Below are 20,424 nucleotides of genomic sequence, written 5' to 3'. Positions count from 1 at the left end.
CCAGTGAATTGAGGATCACAGCACTGTCACTGCTGGTGGAACAGTAAATTGTGGTGGGAATGGAGAGATCCAGATCAGTTGGTTCACTGCACTCATTTCTTGGGAACACATTCTCATGCACATATTAAAAATGGAACAAGTGTTGGCAGAAAGCATGTATGTAAATCCCAGTTAAAAGAACATTATTTATGCTCAAACTTGAAAGGCTTAATCTTTCTAATCCTTTAAATAAGAAAAACGGACTTAATTTGATTGCAGCATAAAGTGCTACAAGAGGCCTTTCATCTTGAGGATAAATAAAATAAGGTCACTAAACCCAAACACACCAAACTTCATATTTGGATCTACCTGACTGTAAAGGTAATAGAATCTGAAACAAATACAGACAATTCCCTTATCTCTTAAAACTTTCCCATCAAAGCTATAGATCTCTTTATTCTTAGGTGCAAAGAATGAGTCGGTGGGGGGGTCATATACAACAACTGCAGTACACAAGTGGTCAGGCTGTACAAACTAACAGGACCTGATGTCTCAGCTGGACTTTGTAACTCTGCTCACATCATGACTGACTGGATGTGGTACTTAATTTTCAAGATGTTGGGGTCTGGGCTCGTTTGTTGCAGCAGCAGAACACAAAACCTGTCACCTTTTAGGGAAAGCACAAGGTTAATTTTTTATTCACCTCCTCCAAAAAGAGCTGCCTCCCTGGCTTACTACCACGTGCCCTGTTCCCTCAGAACAGCCTTTGTGCTGTGAGTACGCCTTTGACATTTTTTAAAGCGATGGAATGCAGTCCCAGATGTCACAGATATCCCAGTGTATTTACTTGCAGCTCAAGTATTTTGTTTGCTTCAGTGGGTTTGCTTCAAATCCCCAGCGTCCCCCACCTGCTTGTCTGCAGAGAGACTTCAGCTCCTCGCCAGCAGCTTAAATATATGAAATTAAACTCTCACCACCCCAACAAAGTGTCCTTTCAATGATAAACATCAAACTTGCAGGGACTGTAGGATACTCAAGATGTGATATTATACAACAGGAAACATCTCGTTGCCTGGGGTAGGATTAATAAAAGCACCAGAATTCCTCGTGGCTGGATTAATCCAGGCTCTTACACAGACAGACACCAGGCAAGAGAAGAGCATCTGAACAACCTGCTGTACCCACTTCACCTCAACCCACTGATAAAAGCAGAAACCAAATGCTCCTGTCAAGGTCACTGTGCAAGCCTTACCCCCAGCAAAGGGTTCCACCCCTTGCAGACTTTCAGCAGCGGACACAGAAGCCTTTAATCTACTTCATTACCTGGCAGAAGCAGCTACTTCAAGGTCCTCAAGCAGATGCCACGTTGGCTTTCAATGTTGTTTATTCCAGCTTCTAAAAAATGCATTTTTAAGATGTTAATGATAACAAAGGGAATGTTGCTAACAAGGCTTAGGCAGATTTTTTTTTTGCAGAACCTTTCAGTGAAAGGTAATGAAACTGTGAATTGAAACAAGTGAACAAAACAAAAAGATGTAATTCTAAATGAAAAATTACAGGTAATAATTTTCTACCATAGGGAGCTTCCCTTGTGTTGAGATGAAAAAAAACACTTCAGAGTAACAGTGGCTGGATTGGTTTAACAAATCTGAGCATTAATCACCGAAAAGCAACTGAAATCAAGATTAAGGTATTCCAGCAGGAGAATGTCCACATTTTACAGACTTCTGTAAGAGCCAAGTCCACGTTGGGGGCTTTACTTAGGGATAGAATGTGACACCAAATGCCAATACAGAGCACTTCAAAACGTTCTCATAGTCTTTATGGAGGCAAAAAAACCAGTGGGAGCTGGAGACATCTATGCTCCCTGCCTAGAATGCAAGTAAATGGAGTAAAGTGTCCAGGATTGCCATAATGCCTTCAGCACATGCCTTTGAATGTTAAAAAAAACCAACAATCAATCAAACCTTCACTTTTTACCTGTTAACAGAAACTATAAGATCTCTCTGTTCTCTGAATTCTGTATTTCAGGCTAAATAATGCAATGGCCACTGGTTCAGGGTAAACTCCCCACACTCAGAGGCCAAGCACAGGCAGGGGATACTCATGAGTCTTCAAGTCACAAAATACACGTTTGAGTGTGCTGTCTGTACTTCTGCCACAATTCACCACGGTTCAAATCTTATTAATGTAAATATCAACTCAACAAAAATGATCTATTTTTCCTACATTCTACTGAATCATCAGACAAACAAAGTGTTCCTGCCTCACTCGAACGATTTTACCTAATTTTTTCTTGCACTGATATTTTTCTTACACTGATCCCCGGGGGACACCACCAGTGACCGGCTGCCAACTGAGTGCACCTGTGCGAGCCGTGGGCTGCCAGCTTTTCTAGGAGTGTGCTCGTGGAGAGCGGTGGAGTGGCTGGAGAGCGGCCAGGCCAAAAGGGCCCTGGGAGTTCTGACAGACAGGAGGCTGAACAGGAGCCAGAGTGTGCCCAGGTGGCCAAGAAGGCCAATGGATCCCGGCCTGGCTTAGGAGCAGTGTGGCAGCAGGAGCTGGGAAGGGATTCTGCCCCTGGACTCGGCACTGGTGAGGCCTCACCTGGAGTGCTGTGTCCTGCTCTGGGCCCCTCAGCTCAGGAAAGACATGGAGGGGCTGGAGCAGGTCCAGAGAAGAGCAGCGAGGCTGGGGAAGGGACTGGAGCACAAGTGCTGTGAGGAGAGGCTGAGATTGTTCAGCCTGGAGAGGAGGAGACTCGGGAGACCTCACCACTCTGTAACTCCCTGACAGGAGGGGGGAGCCAGGTGGGGGTCGGTCTCTTCTCCCAGGAACCAGCAGGAGAACAAGAGGGCACAGCCTTGAGCTGCACCAGGGGAGGTTTAGGCTGGACATCAGGAAGAAGTTCTTCACAGAGAGAGCACTCAGACATCAGAATGGGCTGCCCAGGAAGGTGGTGGAGGCACCGTCCCTGGTGATTAAAAAGAGACTGGATGTGGCATCAGTGCCATGGGCTGGGTGACAAGGAGGTGTTGGCTCAGAGGTTGGACTTGATGATCCCGGAGGTCTTTCCAGCCCAGTTGATTCTGTGATTGATCACTCAAACTTTCACTCAAGCTTCCTACATAGCATCAAGCTGCAGTTTTAAACACAAACCCCCATTTCCCAATAAATTCCAGCACCTTTTGCTGTAGATCAAACATCAGAAGAGCACTTTTGCTTCCATTCAGTTCGATACAGGATCAAAACACCCACCCATCTCTACAGAGATTATTCAGCTCAAGACACACAGCCAGCAAGCTTTACCAAAACTGCTTTGTTGTGATCTGAGATAAAGATGAATGTTCAGAGCTACACCCTTCTACCTACAAAGCTTTCTGCAATGATTAAAAATGGGTAGAATGAGCTTGAGAGCAATGCTGAAAGCCTGAGGGGGAGAGGGGAGGGTGAAAAACCAAACCCAAAACAAGCAGTTTGAGCAAGTCTTTATTCTTCTACTGAAATAACTACAAATAACAAGACAGACTAATTCACCAATTCTATTGGCTAAAATGTCGGAGTATGATGGAATCCATCCCTCAAATAAATGCATACTTTGAGAAAGGAAAAATAAGAGTTACTTTGTGATTTGTGCCTCGCAGCCAAACTTGAATGACCCTGAGAGAAGCCTGTGCAGACAAATCACAAGATTTATGTGCAGTTTGTTAGATCTGTTTTCCACCTCCCTTCGTGTTATTGCTCTGCAAATTGCAGAATGTGGGGGTTTTTTTTAGTAAGTGCTAATCTTGACTAAAATCCATCATAAAGAGTGCTACAATATCGCTTTTTATTACAAATAGCCAGAACTTCTTTGAAAATATAAATGTGTAAAACAATCCACCGACTGTACAGTGCATTTACAGGACACAATCCAGAAAGTAACATGCAGTGTAAAAACTGCTTTATACATTAGCCCTTGCCCACAAAGAACCTGGCAGTACTACCACGACTTATCAATGACTATGGAGTGAAAAAAAAAAATAATTAAAAAACCCAAAAAGCTCGGTTACATCTAACTTCACCATGAGACTGGGATACATACATCGTTGTACAGGGAAGAGTTGCTTTTAGCTAGAAACTGTCATCATGTTGTAACTCTTGGAAGGGCTGGATCTGCCAGTTCTCCACTCCTCCTTGCAACTGGTCCTGCTCTCCAGCTGTTTGGCTGCCTTCCCCCCCGGCTGAGGGCTCTCGTACAGCACACAGATAGACCCATCCTCACCTATGCGATAGGACACTTCGAAGGGGTCGACCCACAGAGTTAATTCGCTGGGTAAGAGCTGGAAGAGCCTCTCGTGGCTCAGTCCGATCATCCCCGCCGCTTTTCCTATCAAGGGGTCCATCTTATGGTTGATCCTGATGCAGCGGTACCCGGAGCCCTTGGAAGGCACCAGGGGGAACCAGTGGTGTTTGTAGTGCTCTGCGAGAGGGAACAAAGAGGAGCTTTTACCGCGGTGCGCTCCACCGGACCCCCGGGCCAAGAGGGGATGGAGCGGATGGAGGGGATGGGGGTGGGATGGGGGGAACGGAGGGGGAACGGAGGGGGAATGGAGGGGAACGGAGGGGAATGGAGGGGAAACGGAGGGGGAACGGAGGGGGGAACGGAGGGGGAATGGAGGGGATGTCCCCCCGGCGCTCACCGCGCATCGCCTCCTGCAGCCGCTCGCGGAAGCACCGCAGCTGCTCCTCGCCGACCCCGCCGCCGGCCCGCAGCAGGCGGGTCACGAACGCGGCCGCCGTGGAGATCTCGGTCCTCATGGCCGCCCCGGCCCCGCTGCCAGCGCCGCCCGCCCCGGCCCGGCCCGGCCCGGCCCCCGCGGCCGCGGCGGCTCCGCGCAACAGCCGCACCGCGCGGGCGGGACGGGGCGGGTTTGTTTTGCTGCCGGAGGAGGCGGGACCAGCGCGGACAGCCCGAGCGACGCCCCGAGCGACACACGGACACCCCCTGTACCGCGCCGGGGCAGCGCTCGGTGTCAGCGGGCCGGGACCCCCCGCGCGTCCCATGGCCCCCAACGGAAATAACGGGCTGGACGCGCGGCCGCCTCGGCCATCGCGGCCGGCACCGCGTTCTGCCCCTTCGCCTGCGGGCGCCACGTTCCCTGGAGCGCCGCATTCCCAGCCCGGGGCCATCGGCGGCCCCCCCGCAGTCCACCCCCTGCTCGGTCGCCCGCGATGCTCCGGGCGCGCATCGCCGTTATCCTGCCCCGTGCCCTTGTCCCTCTCGTTTCTCGAGACCCCATACGGGCACAATCTAAAAAACCTCTCGCCGGCTCTTCAAGGCAATCCCTCAAGTGCGGGATTTCCTGCCCCACGGGACCAAGACTCTCAAATGACAAAAAACTCTTGATATTTGCCCCAAAACCCGGATGCCACCACCTGCTTGGACAGTCCCACGTAGCTAGAGTGTAATGCTGAGTGCCATTTTGTAGCCTAAGCAAAGAGATTCGTCATCAAAATAAAAAAAATAGTCTTATTTCACCTCTTGAAGAAAAGACAGGAGGTTTCTGTGGTTCCTTTTTCCTCACACTCACAGCTCGTAGCACTAGACTAACCCTCTCCTAACCAGCTCTCAGGCCTGGATCAAGATGCTATTTCACTAGAACAACTTGTCACTGACGCCCAGTTCACATTTTAGTACCTCAAACTTTAGAAATGAAGCTAAAAAATTAATTTCTGCTGGTATCTGGACACATCAGTCATCCACTTACTTGTGTCTTGTTTTATTCAGTGTTTTGAGGAACATTTAAGGCTCACAGTGAGCAAGACACAGAAAGACAAAAAGAAACCAACTGTTTGACTTTCATCTCCCTGCCAGAAAATGATTCCACAGCAGTATTTAAAGCAAACTCTAGAAGGGTTCATCAAGAACCTAATTATTTGCCTTTTATTATGCTAATATTTTATATAAACAGGATGTTTTAGGGAGCACTGAAGGTCCCAATAACAAAGCACTGGAGATGGCAATTAACCATTTGGAAACACTACACCAGTACAATTTACTGATAACCACTGAAACATGTCATTTTTCATTAGAAACAAATTTTAAGTATTTATCCACAGTGGAACAAAAAAACAAAACAAAACAAAACAAAAAAACTCACAAGCATCTAGGTTTTGGGTGACCAGTGACTAAGACCAACAAGTCAGCAAGTCAGATGACAACGCATCTTGGAGCAGGAACCCGGGGCTGAGCCCTGCTGAGGTGGCATCCACATGCAGCTCCATCAGCCCTGACACAGCTACCAGACATACAACCTTATTTCACTCAGATTCTTTTAGCTCATCAGCTCAGACTTACTTCGTTGTTACTCTGTTTGCCTGCAGGTCGTTTTCTCTTTGGCAGGAACACCTGGAGTAAAGGGAAGCAGAGTCAGTGTCTCAAATACTTTAAAAAAAACCATAAAATATGTCATAGAAGTTCCTGCCTGGTTTCTCTCCAAGAAACTCTCTGGGTTTATCCTAAAAATAAAGTTTGTGCAAGTGTTCTGTCATTCTGTTTTTTCCTCAACTCCAGATAGAGAAAGAGGAGAAAGTAAAACTGAAGCTGTGTCACTCATAAAATATATTGCTATTAAAAAGTAGCAATAATAAAAAATAGCACCCATAGTACAATCCTATTTATTTATAAAAAAACCCCAAAACAACCCCCCCAAATAAACAAATAAAAAGCTAAAGCAAAACCAAGCCAATCCAGAATTTAGAGCAAATAATGTCTAAATCAAGTTCCTTTTAGATTACTTAATTTAGCTCTCAATACACATCTCTACAAACATAGATCAAACAGAGCACTAGAACCTGCAAGAGGAGGTTTTAAACAAAACAAGCGATTTTGGTTTTACTCCATCTCATAGAAGCATCTCTCTCTAAACATAAATAAATAAATAAAAACCATTCTTAAAAGCAAGAACCATTTTTCCTTGTTGCTAGACTACAAAAACATTGTGTTGCCATTCTCACTACAGGGAGAAAAAGAACAATTCCAAACACAAATAGTGGTACCTTCAGTGATTTAGGCATCAAATCCATCCATAATTTCCCCAGTTTTGTATATAATTTGGGCCTGCCTGGCTGATAAAGCAGATTACACTCTTATGATCATTGAAGTTTGCTGTGCATAATGGGAACAGAGAAATGAACAAGAGAATTTTCTGACAAAATTGCAAACATGTCATCCTAACATAATATTTTTCACTTAAAAGCACCGTGTGTGTGTCCCTGAGCCCTGTGTGTTTCCAGCCCTCTCCGTGAGTCCCCAAACAGTGTCCACGAGCCCTCAAGCTCTGAGTCCCCAGCCCCGTCCGTGTGTCCCTCAGCCCTGTCCGTGTGTCCCCAGCCGTGTCCGTGTGTCCCTCAGCCGTGTCCGTGTGTCCCTCAGCCGTGTCCGTGTGTCCCTCAGCCGTGTCCGTGTGTCCCAGCCTGTCTGTGTCCCAGCCTGTCGTGTGTCCCAGCCCTGTCCGTGTCCCAGCCTGCCGGTCCCCAGCCCTGTCCGTGTGTCCCTCAGCAGTGTCCGTGTGTCCCTCAGCCCTGTCTGTGAGTCCCCAGTCACTGTCTGTGTGTCCCCAAGGACTGTCCGTCAGTGCCCGAGGAGGCAAAGGCGGCAGAGGTGTCAGCGCCACAGCCACACAGGGTGGGCCCCCCTGCTCTCCCTCTGGCGGGGTCGGACACCTGAGGGTGTCTGACGTCACCCTGCCGTGGACAAGCACGATATGACGCAAGCACCAGCCCCACACTCACAGTGACGTAACCGCCAGCAGCATGACGTCACCCCTTCCCCTCACACGGCCGGCGCGCCTTCCCGCCACCCTTCCGGCCAATCCGCGCGGCGCTTGCACCGCAGCCCCTTAGCGGCCAATGGCGGGGGCGCTTACAAGCAGTGGCGGCGCCGCCGCCGTCCCATTGGCCGCGCGGGGAGCGGCGCCCGGCGGTGATTGGCGGGGATCGGATGGGGGGCGTGTCCCACCCGCCCCCGCCGTGAGGGCCCCCGTGCCGGGCCGGTCCCGCCATGGCGGCGCCGCTCGGGCCGCGCAAGCGGAGCGGCCCCGGGCCGGCCCCGCCGGGGCTCCACAACGGGCTCCCCCCGCACAAGCGCCCCAAGAGCGCCGCGGCCGGGCCCGCGGACCCCTTCGGCGACAGCGACGACTTCACGGCGGACGACCTGGAGCAGATCGACATCCTGGCCTCGCAGGCGCTGTCGCAGGATCCGCCCGCGGGACTCGCGTGGGGACCCCCGGGGCTGCCCCGGGGCGGGCGGGAAGGTCGGTGTGTCCCGGCACGGCCCCGCTGCTGGGAAGGGGTTGTTGTCCCTTTAGGAATCGTGGAATGGTTCGGGTTGGAAGGGACCTGAACCATCATCCGATTCCCACCCCCTGCCGTGGGCAGGGACACCTCCCACCATCGCGGGGAGCCCCGGCCAGCCCGGCCTTGGACACTGCCAGGGATGGGGCAGCCACAGCTGCTCTGGGCAAGCTGTGCCAGGGCCCCCCCACCCTCACAGGCAACAATATTTTACCGATGTATCATCTAAAGCTGCTCTTTCTCAGTTTGAACCCATCCCCTCGCGTCCTGTCACTGCGTGCCCTTGTAAATACTCTCGCTCCATCTTTCCTGAAAGTGTCTGCTCTGGCCACCAGCACCCCCCGAGTGTCACAGGGATGGCTGGGATTCGAAGGAATAGCAGAAATAACAAAGGAACAGTGATCCCAGCAGGCATTTGCACTGAGCTGTGCCCTGGGAGTGTGTGGTGACCCTGGCCTGGGTGCTGCACGTTAAACCTGCCAAATAAACGAGTTTCACAAACTTTTAACTTGCTTTAGGTATCGTTCACAGTATCACCATTAACTTTTGTATCCTGGTTGGATGTTGGCCACCAGATTATTTTTTCCCCTGTTAATTTTCACTAGTAAATGCATAATGTGTCATATTAAAACAGTTGATCTTCAGGTTTACTTTGAAAAAAGCAAAACAAACCAGGGGGTTGTTCATAATGAAGTTTAGAGGGCTTAAATCCTCTTAAGTTTAATGTTTGGGCAACACTGACACCTGTCATCTGTCCAGTGAAGTTCCCAGTGAACCCTTGTTTGTGCAGGGTGTGTTGACTAAAGTTACCTGGAAGGGATTGCTGATGGCCTTCTTTCTGCTTTAAGATATCAAAAGATCTTTAAGATCCCTTCCAGCCCAAACCATTAGATTAGAAATTGGGGGGTGGGAGGGTGTTCTCTGTTTTGAGGGTTGATGCCCAGGCACTGACAGGGTCACTGTGGTGGTTAGGTGAGGCAGTTTACCTGTTTGTGGTGATGGAATTAATACCGAGATATTCAGATGTATGAAGTGGAAGATGATAACGTGGTGTTGAGTGCCCAGGGATGTTCACACATCATCTGTGCTTCACATCTTGGCTTTTCTCTGCAGCAGAAAGCAGAGCAGAAGATGGGCTGATGAGAGATGCATTCCAGTTTGAAGTGCTGCAGACACAGAACGAAGAAAACAAACAGAAGGTTGGCAGCATTTCCCCCTCCCCTCTAAATGTCACATTTTCGGTAGGGCTGACTGAAAGGTGGGGTAAGTCCAGTTCCAAGCATTTAATTCTAATCAAGTTGATCAATAATCGCTGTAATCCAGGGGTCTGGTAAAATCATTACACTAAAAACATCTCTAGTAATAATTAAGACTGAGACCAGTATTTTATTTCTTGGTCACTTCAGAGTAGCAAATGCTAATTTGTCAGTTTTATTTGTTCCCTGTCAAATCAATTCTCTGTCCTGTCAGCCAGCCAGCAGGAGCTGCATTGTGCAACTTAAAGATTTGAGAAAGCAAAGTGACTTTAAAGTGGCTTCGTGTTCCTTCACCTCCTGCTGATCCACTGTGCAAAGATTCTTAGGGCAAGAAACAGATGTAGGAAAGTAAGAAGGCACAAATTCCTGTACAAAGTCTCTCCTTTTTTTTTTGGTGCACAGTTTAGGAAGGAAAGAAGCCTTGAACAAGTTTATATTTTAGCAGAACAGCCTTTTAGCCTCAGATCAAATGTCGTGTAGGTACTTCCTGATCCAGAGATATTATATGTGGGTTTAATAGTCTGTTGTGTATATTGTTTTAAACACTCTGTGTTTGGGTTTGGATACCTTTTAGAGGGAGAGAGGTCAGCAGTTTAATGACACACTGTGTCAGGAAATTTCTTCTTTGATTTAATTTTGAACTTAATAAGTGGGTGGGTCATGGTTGCTGTGAGAGACTCTATTTACCTTTCTTACCTCTGTTCTCTGAATCTTTCCCAGCTCTGTTATATCCATCTTTATCAGGGAATCTCCTACCTGGAAACCATCATTTTACAGTTTTGTAGAGGTGTCTTCTTTTTTTCTTCATGCATTTCTGAGTAACTCATTTGTCATCTCTCCAAATTCTTGTCTCTGAGTGATGATTTCTGCTCAGGAAGTATTAGAGAGTAAATATGTCATGAAGCTACTGTCTGGGGGTGGTGCCTTGTCTTAGGACAGAGTTCTTTTTGGCTGCCCTGCTAAATGAAATATTACAGTGAAATTAGCAGTGTTATCATCCCAATAATGAATAAATTGATGTGTATCACTAGAAGACTTTTTAAGAAAAAATAACAATTGCAGAGGAGGGGAAAGAGAAGGATGGTCTTTGACAGATATCAGGATGGTATGTGAAGATGTTTCTTTGCTGTCATTTATAATTCTGTTAGAGAAAACAGTAGCTGAGCTTCCTGATTTAATCAGGAAAAGGTTAGAGGCAACATTGCAGAATTTTTGAACTGGGTTGCAGGAGCATTTTCCTCCCTAGAAATGATAAATAAAGACCTCATTTTCCACCACACAGTGATGCAAATACATACTTTTGGCTATGTACATCCTTTAATGGAATTCCTCTCTTGGCAGCTGAAAGAGATGCAGGATGAAATTCTCACTAAAAATGGAGAAATTAAAATTCTGCGTGACTCACTGCAGCAGATGAGGTCTACTGTGGAGGAACAGAAAAGATCATTCCTGCTGCTGGAACAGCAAAAATCCCAGACCTTAAGTGAAAAAGAAAAAGAGTTCTCCAAAAAGGTTTGTAAATATATCAGCTCCCTGCAGATCAGGTACAGAGGCCAATTTATGACTTAATGATGTCACAGACCATTTAGTCAGAGGAAGAACATTGGTGTGAAATGTCCAAACCATGCATGCTTTTATTTTCTTATCTAGAAGAAAGCATTTGTAAGAACTTGCAGAGGGTTTTCTCCTGCCAAAACAAAAGAGTAACATTCAGGTGGTAGAGGTTTTTTTGGTTTTGTTTTTTTAAGCAACCCCAAGACCATTAAAACTGGAATGTATTTTACCATGGAAGAAAAGAGACAGAGCATGCTCCATGCCTCTGATGAGTCTGATGCTCCTGTTGCAGTCATCTTTCTGAGAGCTCTGGAGGGGACAGGGGCTGCTTTTGTCCTGTTCACTTTGGTCATGCTCTGCCTGGCACTTGTTCTGTCTCAGCCAGTCCCAAATGCTTCTTGCCTGAGCTTCTGGCACTTGGTTCTCAGGTGGTGTTAATTGGACTAAGGTGCATAAAAATGGAGACCTTGTGCAGAGTTCACAGTGAGTAGATGGTTATCTGGAATTCTTAGGGTAATTCCAGTTGCTCTGCAGTTACAACACCCCTAAATTGCTCAGTAACAGCAAAACTGTCTTTAATTCCTCTTCCAGCTGCAGTCGTTGCAGTCAGAGCTGCAGTTCAAGGATGCAGAAATTAATGAGTTAAGGACACGACTTCAGAACTGTGAGAGAAATAAACATGTTGTTACTCAGACAGTCCCAACAACAAGGTAGGAGGGGGTTGGAGAAGGAATTTGTTTTCATTTTTACAAAATGCGTGCTTAAACTATTAAAAAAGTTTCCTTTCTTCATATAATTTTAGCTCTGTTGTCTTTAAAAAATACAACCACAAAGGTCTGTTCACCTCTCTGAAATTTGCTCAAAAAGAGCCTTTCTTGTATCTGAGACAGAAACTCAAAGAATTTATAGTGAAGTAGCTTTAAAACATCAGTGAAAATAAAATAGATTCTTGCTTATTGTTTAACAAAATAACTACAAAAGAAATACCGATTCACCTTTCTGTATTAGCCCTAAAAAGAGCTTTGCAGTACAAGTGAAACCAGAAGGATGTTCTCCACAGCCTGGAAGAAGATCTTTTCCTACAAAAGAATCCTTCAGTGCTGAAATGTCCACTAGACCATCGTGTTCTTCAGGAAATCCAATGGCCCCAACTACTTCAATCAAAGAAGGTAAATCCACGCACAACTGGCCACATTTGTAGCTGCCTGTGAACATTCTGCCTTAGACAAGGGGTTTCTATACATGACTGAACAGCTGCAGTAGGTTCACTGTAGAAAAAAGCACTGACTTTTATTTTGGTTTTCCTGTAATTTCTTTTCCTTTTATGGCCATTGGAGTTAAACAGCCGTGACTGAAATTTGCATCAAGGCCATTTTAATCCACACCTCAGTACCCCACAATGAAGGGGCCCATTGCCTGCAATAAAAAAACTTTCCCTTATTATGTGATGAACCAAAATATCCAAATTGTTGATCTGCTTTTTCTCATTGAATAAAGAAGAACAGGAAGTAATTTGCCTGTTTCTTGAATCGGTCTGCTAGTTCAGCTAATGTGTTTTTTGCATTCTTGTTGTTCTGGCTTGTTTTTTTTGGGGGGGGGAGGTTGGATTTTAAAGGGGCACAGATGTCTGAGCAAGGCAGTTCTCACAGTCACTGTTTGTTCCAGACAGTAAGATGACCCATCCTGAAGTTCCATCCGTGAAGCACCAGGAGGCAACGGGAAAAAACGGTTCCTACAACTCCGCACCCAAACGGAGTACACAAGGTAAATTCATGCTGTTCATGCAGGAATAAACCCAGGAAAAATGTACTTTATTAAAAAAAAAAAAAAAACAGGTCTGTACAACATAAACAGCCAGACCCAGGAAGTCTTTAGGGATCTTAGTTCCAATTCACAGTAGAATTGCATCACATCGTTTTAATGTCTGGAGTGGAACACAGAGGGCAAGTCATCAGGGCAGCTTGGACATGTGGTCATTTGGCTCCAGTTATTCTGCTAATAGGGGATTGTAATTAAAATATCTCTAAGTACAGTTTGGTTTACATTTAAACACTATCTAAATTTTTCTGAGAATCATTCTCTTGTTGAGAAGAAGATTCAAAATGGAAAGAAATCACTTTGAGGTTGAGAGTGCTCTAAATAAGGCTGATCTTTTGAAATATTAAATTTTTGTTGTTGGAGATGGTAAAGCTACTCCAATGACAGTTCTGTGTCCCTTCAGGTTCAATCTTACTGAATGCACTGATGAAGCAGCCCATTGTCCCTGGATCATTGCTAGGACTGTGCCATCTTCTCAGCAGCAGCTCTGAGCCTCTCCCTGGAGCTGTGCTGCAGCCCAACTCTCTGGAGACGTAAGTTTTATGGGTTTTTTGTTAAATTGTGTCTGACGTGTTCTTGGTACAGTGGCATTTTCTGTACTAAGGAACACTTCGTCATGTAGGACAGCTCATTCCCTGTGTTAAATGCTGCTTTGCTTAGGCCATTTAATGCAGAATTTGATACATCATACCACGTCTTTGATGATTAATGTGTGATTATCGTAGATGCTAAACAGTGGAACATCACTAAGTGATAAAGTAGGTCAATTATCTGTTAGGGGAAGGCACAGAATTAACCTGGGAGTGGCTGTTAGCAGCTTGCATTGAGGGGAAGGGCATAAACATGGTCACGAGTTAAGTGGGAAGAAAATGTTGAAAATGTGATTAAAACAGTAGGTTTTGTATCTTCAGAGTTGAAACTGTATTTAATTTGTAATACACAACTTGTGTGCATTTTTCCAAGGCACATTTATAGTGACTGGTAAAGCCTTTTAAATATGAATATCAGATATAAATTATAGTTGGTTTTCACTTTAAAGAATTAGACTGTAGCTCCTGCAATACCTTTGTTTTTCTGATATTTTATTAGTAATTCTTGTGTCATGTGGACTCATGTCTCATTGCCCTTGCCATTTATGCAGGAAGAGGTGGTGAGTTTGTCCCTTGCAGCTGCAGTTTGATTGGTTAATGAGTGAAATCTCTCATTTCTGGCCAAGAAAATAATTCTTTACTGTTGTAATCCTTTAAAAGCCCCTAAATATTCCAGACTAGTAACGTACAGATACTTGTTCTTTCCAGAAGCTACCAGATAACATCAGGGAGGAACACATGACAGGTTAGCAAAAGCCTGAAGTGGGAAAGCCAGTGTTTGAAATGTAGTGAGCTGCTGAAGTTCCTCACCTGTAAGCTCTGGCTACTTTAACAAGACTCAGGAATGCTTTGCAATAGCTCTTCCGTGCAGGTCTCAAGGAGTAGGATGATTTCTTATTATTCTGGCCTTTCTATTGTTCAATTCATAATGTGGAGAACTCAGACTTCATCTATGTTCTCTGCCTTTTCTCCTGGGATAGGAAGTCCACACAACGCCCCAGCAGCAGGACGGCGCAAGAAGAAACCGCTCCTCTCGTGTCCCTGCAAGAAGCTCAAAAACTTGCAATAACAGGGTTGAACCTGATCGCTCTGGACCAAGGATTAGCTGAAGGCAGCCCAGCAGAAGGGCAGGGAGAGCTCCTGCCCCTCCCACGGTGCAGGATCCGAGGAGCTGTGCACCTCCTGCCCCTGGTGGAACACCACGTCAGTGCCTACTGCCGGGCGGGACAACTGCCGGACACGTCAGGGAACGGCTCCTGTGGAAACCATTCCGCTGTTTCCTCCAGGACCAGCACGAGTACGGTGTCGAGTAAAGAGGACTTGAGGTTGTCTCTTGAGGAAACTGCAGTTATAGCGCTGGGGATCCTTTATTATTTGGTGTTCTACAGCTGGGACGTTGTCCACACGTTGCTGGCTGCCAGAGGGGAGAAAGCTGCTGCTGCTGCTGCTTCTACTGCTGGAGATGAACAGGTTTCCAAGATGGACAAAAATGTGTCGTGTGACAATCAGTGTGATAATAAAGAAGATAGCAGGACACAAGGAGGGCTGTCTGCAGCTCCACAGGATGCTCCCAATAATGATCGAGCTCAACATTCTCTGTTTAAAAAGCTGCTTCAGGTTTTAGCTTTTTCTGCTGCGAGGGGTTCCCAGACTGACAGAATCCTGAGCCAGAGCCTACAGGTTTTGGTGAAATTAGCTGAAAATTCAACAATGGACTTGCTAATAAAGTAAGTCAGTGATAGCTTTACAATGATTTCAGACTCTGGTTTACATCCCCTGGTGAAACCAGTCTGTGCAGATATAAGTAAAAGTTTTGCCCTGTATGAGAGAAATCACATTTCTCAGATCACCTTTGGGGAGTAGTTGAGGATCTTCCTATTACCTTTGCTGCTAATGAGTGTGGTAATCATCCCTGATCAGTTTGAAAGTGAGGAAACTTCTTAAGGCCACATGCAGTTGGATCAGAATATCTATAATATCGATTTGGGGTTTTTTTTGTGATTGCTGGGAGATGCATAAGGAAGGAGAGCACAGGGTCTCATTCTGGCAGGTAAAATGCCACTCAGAAGTGAGGCATTTCATCACAACCACAGCGTGAACTGCAGTGACTGCCAAGTGTCACAATGTTTTTCAGTATCTTTCGTATTTACGACACCTAATTTGAGATCAGTTACGTCCCGAATAGCTAAAAGGGCACAAATGATGGGGCTGTGTACAAGAAATGGTGTGTTTTCAACTTGTCAGTGCGTTTCCTATTACTAACGGAGTTGTCTTTGGAAGTTTTCAGCAGCTGCTGAGCAGCCAGACCCTGCTGCACTGCCTGTGTCCAGAGACCCCCCTGCCTGCCGTCCTGCTGACCGTGAGGCTGCTGGCTGTGCTCGCTCAGCACCAGGGCTTGGCAGCTCAGCTCTGCTCCCGCTCAGGTAAAGCCCTGCAGTGACTCAAAGAAATGCAAACAGGCCTTGATCCAGGTGCTAAAACCCCAAAAGGCATAAAAAGCCTGATATGCTCCCTGAAAACCTTGTTTTCTAGTGCAGTATTTCAGTTATTATTTAAAGATTATTTATCTCAGGGCATCTGTCTACCTGCGGTGCTTTTGATAGCCATGTGGATTTTTAAAACTTTCAAGGTTAGCATTCATTGTATTAAAGGTTGGTGAAGAAAAAGGGGTTTTTGAGGAGTTCTGAAGTTTAAATATCTGTGCATTCTTGAGCTTGGGGATTCCATTACATGACATGCACGACAAATGCTCTCTTGTCCAGTTCCTTGTGAATGAAGTAGGCCAGGATTAGCACAAAGGCACACACAAAGTGATGAGATACTAATTTCCTCAGCACTGCTTAAGATGCATGAAGTAAGAAGTTGGGCCTAGGAGAGCACTCAAACTGTGAATTAATTTTTAATTAAAATAATTGATTTTTGTCATGAACAATTGACTGAAGGAACAAAGTTCTCTCTGTTTCAGACACCTGCCTTCTCCTTGCACTGTACATGTACATAACATCAAGACCAGATAAATCGGTGTCTGAAACGCTCTGGCTTCAGCTGGAACAAGAGGTAACCACGTGGCTGTTTGTCCACATGTTCTTTCCTGCTCTTTCCAGTTGGGGGAGTGGGAGGAGCAGGACAAGGCACGAATTGCCTGAAAACAATTTCTTTCTCTAGCTGAAACTGCAAGTATGGGCCTGCAGTCAGGGATTACATTGATTTTTCCTTCTTTTATTTTTAAAAGGACCTGCTTGAAATTGAATCAGTAACTATTCTAAAAGAGAACATCTGTCATAATATCTTTTAAGTCACTGAAAAAACAATAAAGATTCTGGGATGGCTACGGAAGTTCAACACCAAGCTTCATTTTGCTTTTAGATCGAGAGTAAAAAGAAGCAAGATCTGTGTTTCATTTTGATTGTATCAGTTCCCTCTATTACATCTAAAAAGCAGCCCATAGTGATTTAGGATTATATTCCTTGTATCCAGTGGAAATGCTAACTTGCTGTATAATAGCCATGGTTATATATAGAAAGAAAGGCTGTTAAACTTAATTTGTGTTGTTTGTACTGACAGAAATGATTTGAGGTTCCATTTGCTCCACTTCAGCTCTGGTTTTAAAGAATTTTGAACCCTTTCCCTTATCCCCCTACCGGCTCTGTTATACTGAAGTACATTTGCATGCAGTGAATTAAAGCCCCCGACCTCGTTAGCTGCTCATCGGGAAGCTGAAAAGCTTTCTGTGGGAGGCAAATTGTAAAGTGCCACAGGGGAAAGAAACTATTACAGTTTGGGGGGGGTGGTAAAAGAGATCAGCTGTTAAGGAAAAAAAACAAGAACGCTGGAAAGCCGCAGTGAAACAGCATTTCTGCCCCTCCCCTGTAACCCGGGTGTGTGTTTGTAACAGGCTGTCAGGCTCCTGACGCGGCGCACGAGGTGCTCCAGACCAGCACTTCTGTCACCTGGCAGAGCCTGTCAGTGCAACCTCGAGGTGAGTCACCGCAGCCCCCTGCTTTAAACTGCTGAGAATCAATGCTGGAATAGCTCTCTGCCCCCTTGGTTGAGCCACAAGAAAACACAAAAGTGTCCTGTACTTTAGAGGATACCACCTCCTTAGGGAGCTGGCTTGGGCTCGCTGGAAAATGATCCCTTCAAACTTCTGAATTCAGAGCAATCAGCAAAGTTCACAAGGAAAGAAGTTTTCTGCTGCTGTGTTTTTACTTTGTGTTCTTCCTCCCGCAGGTGGTTAAGGCACTGATTATAATGTTACACAGGCAGTGGATGAAGGTGAGAAGAGCTGAGAACAGCCTGTGTGCACATAAGGAACAAGTTATTCAGTTCTTACGGGATGCTGTTTTACTCTTGCACAGCCTGTCTCAGAAAGATAAACTGTTCCATGAACACTGCTTAGAAGTTCTGCATCAATATGACCAAGCCATGCCAGGCATAAGAGCCATTCTCAAAAAGACTCAAAAGCTGAGTGCCTGTGAAGGTAAAAATCGGTCAGATGTTGGCTTTTTTCCATGCTGTAGAAATAGAAATTTCCCTTTTTTCCCTTTCCTCATTTAACAGATACCATGGATGGTTCCTGCTCAGACCTCTGAAGTCAGGCCGTAGTCTTGTGCTTCTCAGTATTCACTATACTGAACCCCTGCTTTAATATTCTTCTTTAATGGTTGTATCTTCTCTCCAAAGACAGACATCCCTATAATCTGTTTGCTGTCTACAGTCAGGATGTTTTAAAATGTAGATACCAGTTACAGTTACACTGTATCAAGTAGGAAAAATGACTCTCTGAAACATGACTGTTTGTTGTTGTTACCAGAGCTGATTTTGGATGAATTGTATCCTCCTGAGCCAGAAGACCAAGGAATGGACTCGAGCTAGCCAACATCTGACACAGATCTGTCCTTCCTCACCTGAATCACCATAATCATTGCCAGTGCAAATGTGAACTTTAAATCATCCCTTTATTAAGTGACAGCCTGAAGGTTGCATTCCAAGGCAGCACAACTAAGACACGTTTCTTTGCTGTAATTATTTCAGTGCCATTGAAATGTAGCTGAAAGTAAACAGATTTTGAGATGAGAATGATACTGCAATGCATTTATGATTGGCCCTGGTTATGAATTTCATCCTGTACAAAACTGCTGGGAATGGAATGGAAATGTCACTCCATGTCCTCCATTTTCCTGTGACTGCGGCTGAATTTACGATGCTGAACGTGCCAAGATGTTTGGGATCACTGCATTCATATGAAAGTCTTTTGAACACACTTTCTTTTGTAATTTTAACTCTTTCTTGCTTGACTTCCAGAATTTTCATGTTGGTATTAGTAAACAGTTTACAGTGATTTTAAAAACCTTTCTAAGAGTAACTTGGAGTTGGCAGTTCACTGCAGGGCTTTGAATTTCTTGCTGAGAATTGGTCACCTGAGTTCACTCTATTTTCATGAATCTGCTGGAAGTGTAACTATGGAGATGCCAAAACAAACAAACAAAAAATACTAGACCTTACATTTTTTAAAAATTCACCTTAAAAGAGTAAGTTGCTGTTGATGTTGCTGAGATGGTGCCGTTGAGGATCCATCCAAGGTGACAGAGGGATATTTAAGTGTGTGCAGAATGACTGGGGCTTTTGGGTCACTGTGAAGATGAATGACCATCTCATTCCTAGGATACAGCACTGAAGGTGTTCTCACCACTTAGTTTGTCTAAACATAATTTGAGTTTATAGAGGTAAGATACATTTGATCCCCTTTGGGTGAACAGACCAAAACTGTTAAGAAGAGTTTGGACAAAAACCAGTTAATGAATCCCAAATTGTTGGAGCAATCCAGCTATAAAAACTTGTTTAAAAAATTCCTGGCCTCATCTAAAGGGTGTGTGTATGGCAACTTGGAAAAAGGGAAAAGTGGATTATTGCTGAACTTTATATAAACAGAAATGTTATCTCTGGAAAAAACTGCCAGGAAAATCCCTAACTGTTCCCTCCTGGCTCTGCATCCTCTCCCATCCACCCACTCACAGACACCACCTCGACATGTACATTTACACTCTCATTGAGTTTTCTGCCAGCTTTTGACTTTAAACTGGTATAACCCAGGCTCCATACCCCAAAAAGACCCAGACCCCAACACTTTCCCTGTCAGAAATTCCGGTGACATCACAGTGTTATGAAATTAAACCAGAGCTTTTCAAATTGAAGGCATTTCCGTGACTGAAAAGTTCCCATTCCTAAAGCAAAATGAGGCTGCACTCCTGAAGAGGAAAAGCAGAAATAAACATACTTACAGGACTGCCACAATTTGGTAAATCACTTATGGTGACCAATCTTTCGTTGGAATTATTGCAAGATACCACTGACCTTCAGTAATTCTTCCCTTTTTACGTTCTCTTGGAATTTTGCTTGGGATTAAAAAGATCCAACCATATGTGCAACAGCTGATTATCCCCTGGAAAAAACTGAAGCATTTTTACATATTTTGGGGCTACTGGTTTACTGTCTTAATAACCCAAAACCAACAGGCAGTTCTCATCAGACACTCTCTGAAGAACTCCCAGCAGAGCAGCTTTCCCATGGCCACTCTGCATTTCCCCAAAATGTTATGGATAGGCTGTGCCTCTGTATTAACTGGGAAAAGGAATTTACTCTGGCATTGAGAGCAGTCACAGGACTGAACAATGAAGTGTTGAGCAACAAGGAAAACCACTGGGCATGTTCTACACATGATTATCACATTCCTCAGCTGCAGCCACCCGTCTGTTCCCTTGCCTGTGGGGATGGCAGAGTTTCCCCTTGGATAAGCTGAGCTAACCAGAGCTGGGGTTTTCCTGCTCACTGAACTGGGCTTTGCACAGGTGGGTGAGGCTGGAAGGGGCCTCTGTAGCTCATCTAGACCA

At 45.4% G+C, this 20,424-nt stretch overlaps 2 protein-coding genes across 3 annotated transcripts; one reads left to right on the top strand and one right to left on the bottom strand.

Moving 5' to 3' along the window:
- Window positions 1–3,455: 3,455 nt before the first annotated feature.
- LOC126638970 (protein BTG1-like) lies at window positions 3,456–4,987 on the bottom strand. Its single transcript, XM_050313361.1, has 2 exons — window positions 4,662–4,987; window positions 3,456–4,441 (listed from the first exon to the last, which is right to left on the bottom strand). Exons 1-2 carry the CDS (start codon window positions 4,777–4,779, stop codon window positions 4,089–4,091), a joined length of 471 nt encoding a protein of 156 aa, XP_050169318.1. The 5' UTR covers window positions 4,780–4,987; the 3' UTR covers window positions 3,456–4,088.
- A 3,011-nt stretch (window positions 4,988–7,998) lies between these two features.
- Window positions 7,999–19,723, top strand: ATRIP (ATR interacting protein). 2 transcript variants are annotated; one of them, XM_050313357.1, is made up of 13 exons: window positions 7,999–8,276; window positions 9,433–9,515; window positions 10,914–11,084; window positions 11,718–11,836; window positions 12,135–12,295; window positions 12,792–12,890; window positions 13,348–13,477; window positions 14,515–15,261; window positions 15,815–15,957; window positions 16,500–16,591; window positions 17,430–17,513; window positions 17,765–18,014; window positions 18,348–19,723. In XM_050313357.1, exons 1-13 carry the CDS (start codon window positions 8,024–8,026, stop codon window positions 18,407–18,409), a joined length of 2,394 nt encoding a protein of 797 aa, XP_050169314.1. In that variant the 5' UTR covers window positions 7,999–8,023; the 3' UTR covers window positions 18,410–19,723. The 2 variants fall into 2 exon arrangements, with proteins under 2 accessions (XP_050169314.1, XP_050169313.1); XM_050313356.1 differs by having other exon boundaries at window positions 9,430–9,515.
- Window positions 19,724–20,424: the final 701 nt, after the last annotated feature.

This window comes from Myiozetetes cayanensis, unplaced genomic scaffold (genome assembly GCF_022539395.1).
Source record: "Myiozetetes cayanensis isolate MyiCay16 unplaced genomic scaffold, myiCay2020 scf18, whole genome shotgun sequence".
Classification (NCBI taxonomy): domain Eukaryota; kingdom Metazoa; phylum Chordata; class Aves; order Passeriformes; family Tyrannidae; genus Myiozetetes; species Myiozetetes cayanensis.
The sequence above is the reverse complement of the archived record's forward strand: the minus strand, read 5'-3'. Positions and strand labels throughout refer to the sequence as shown.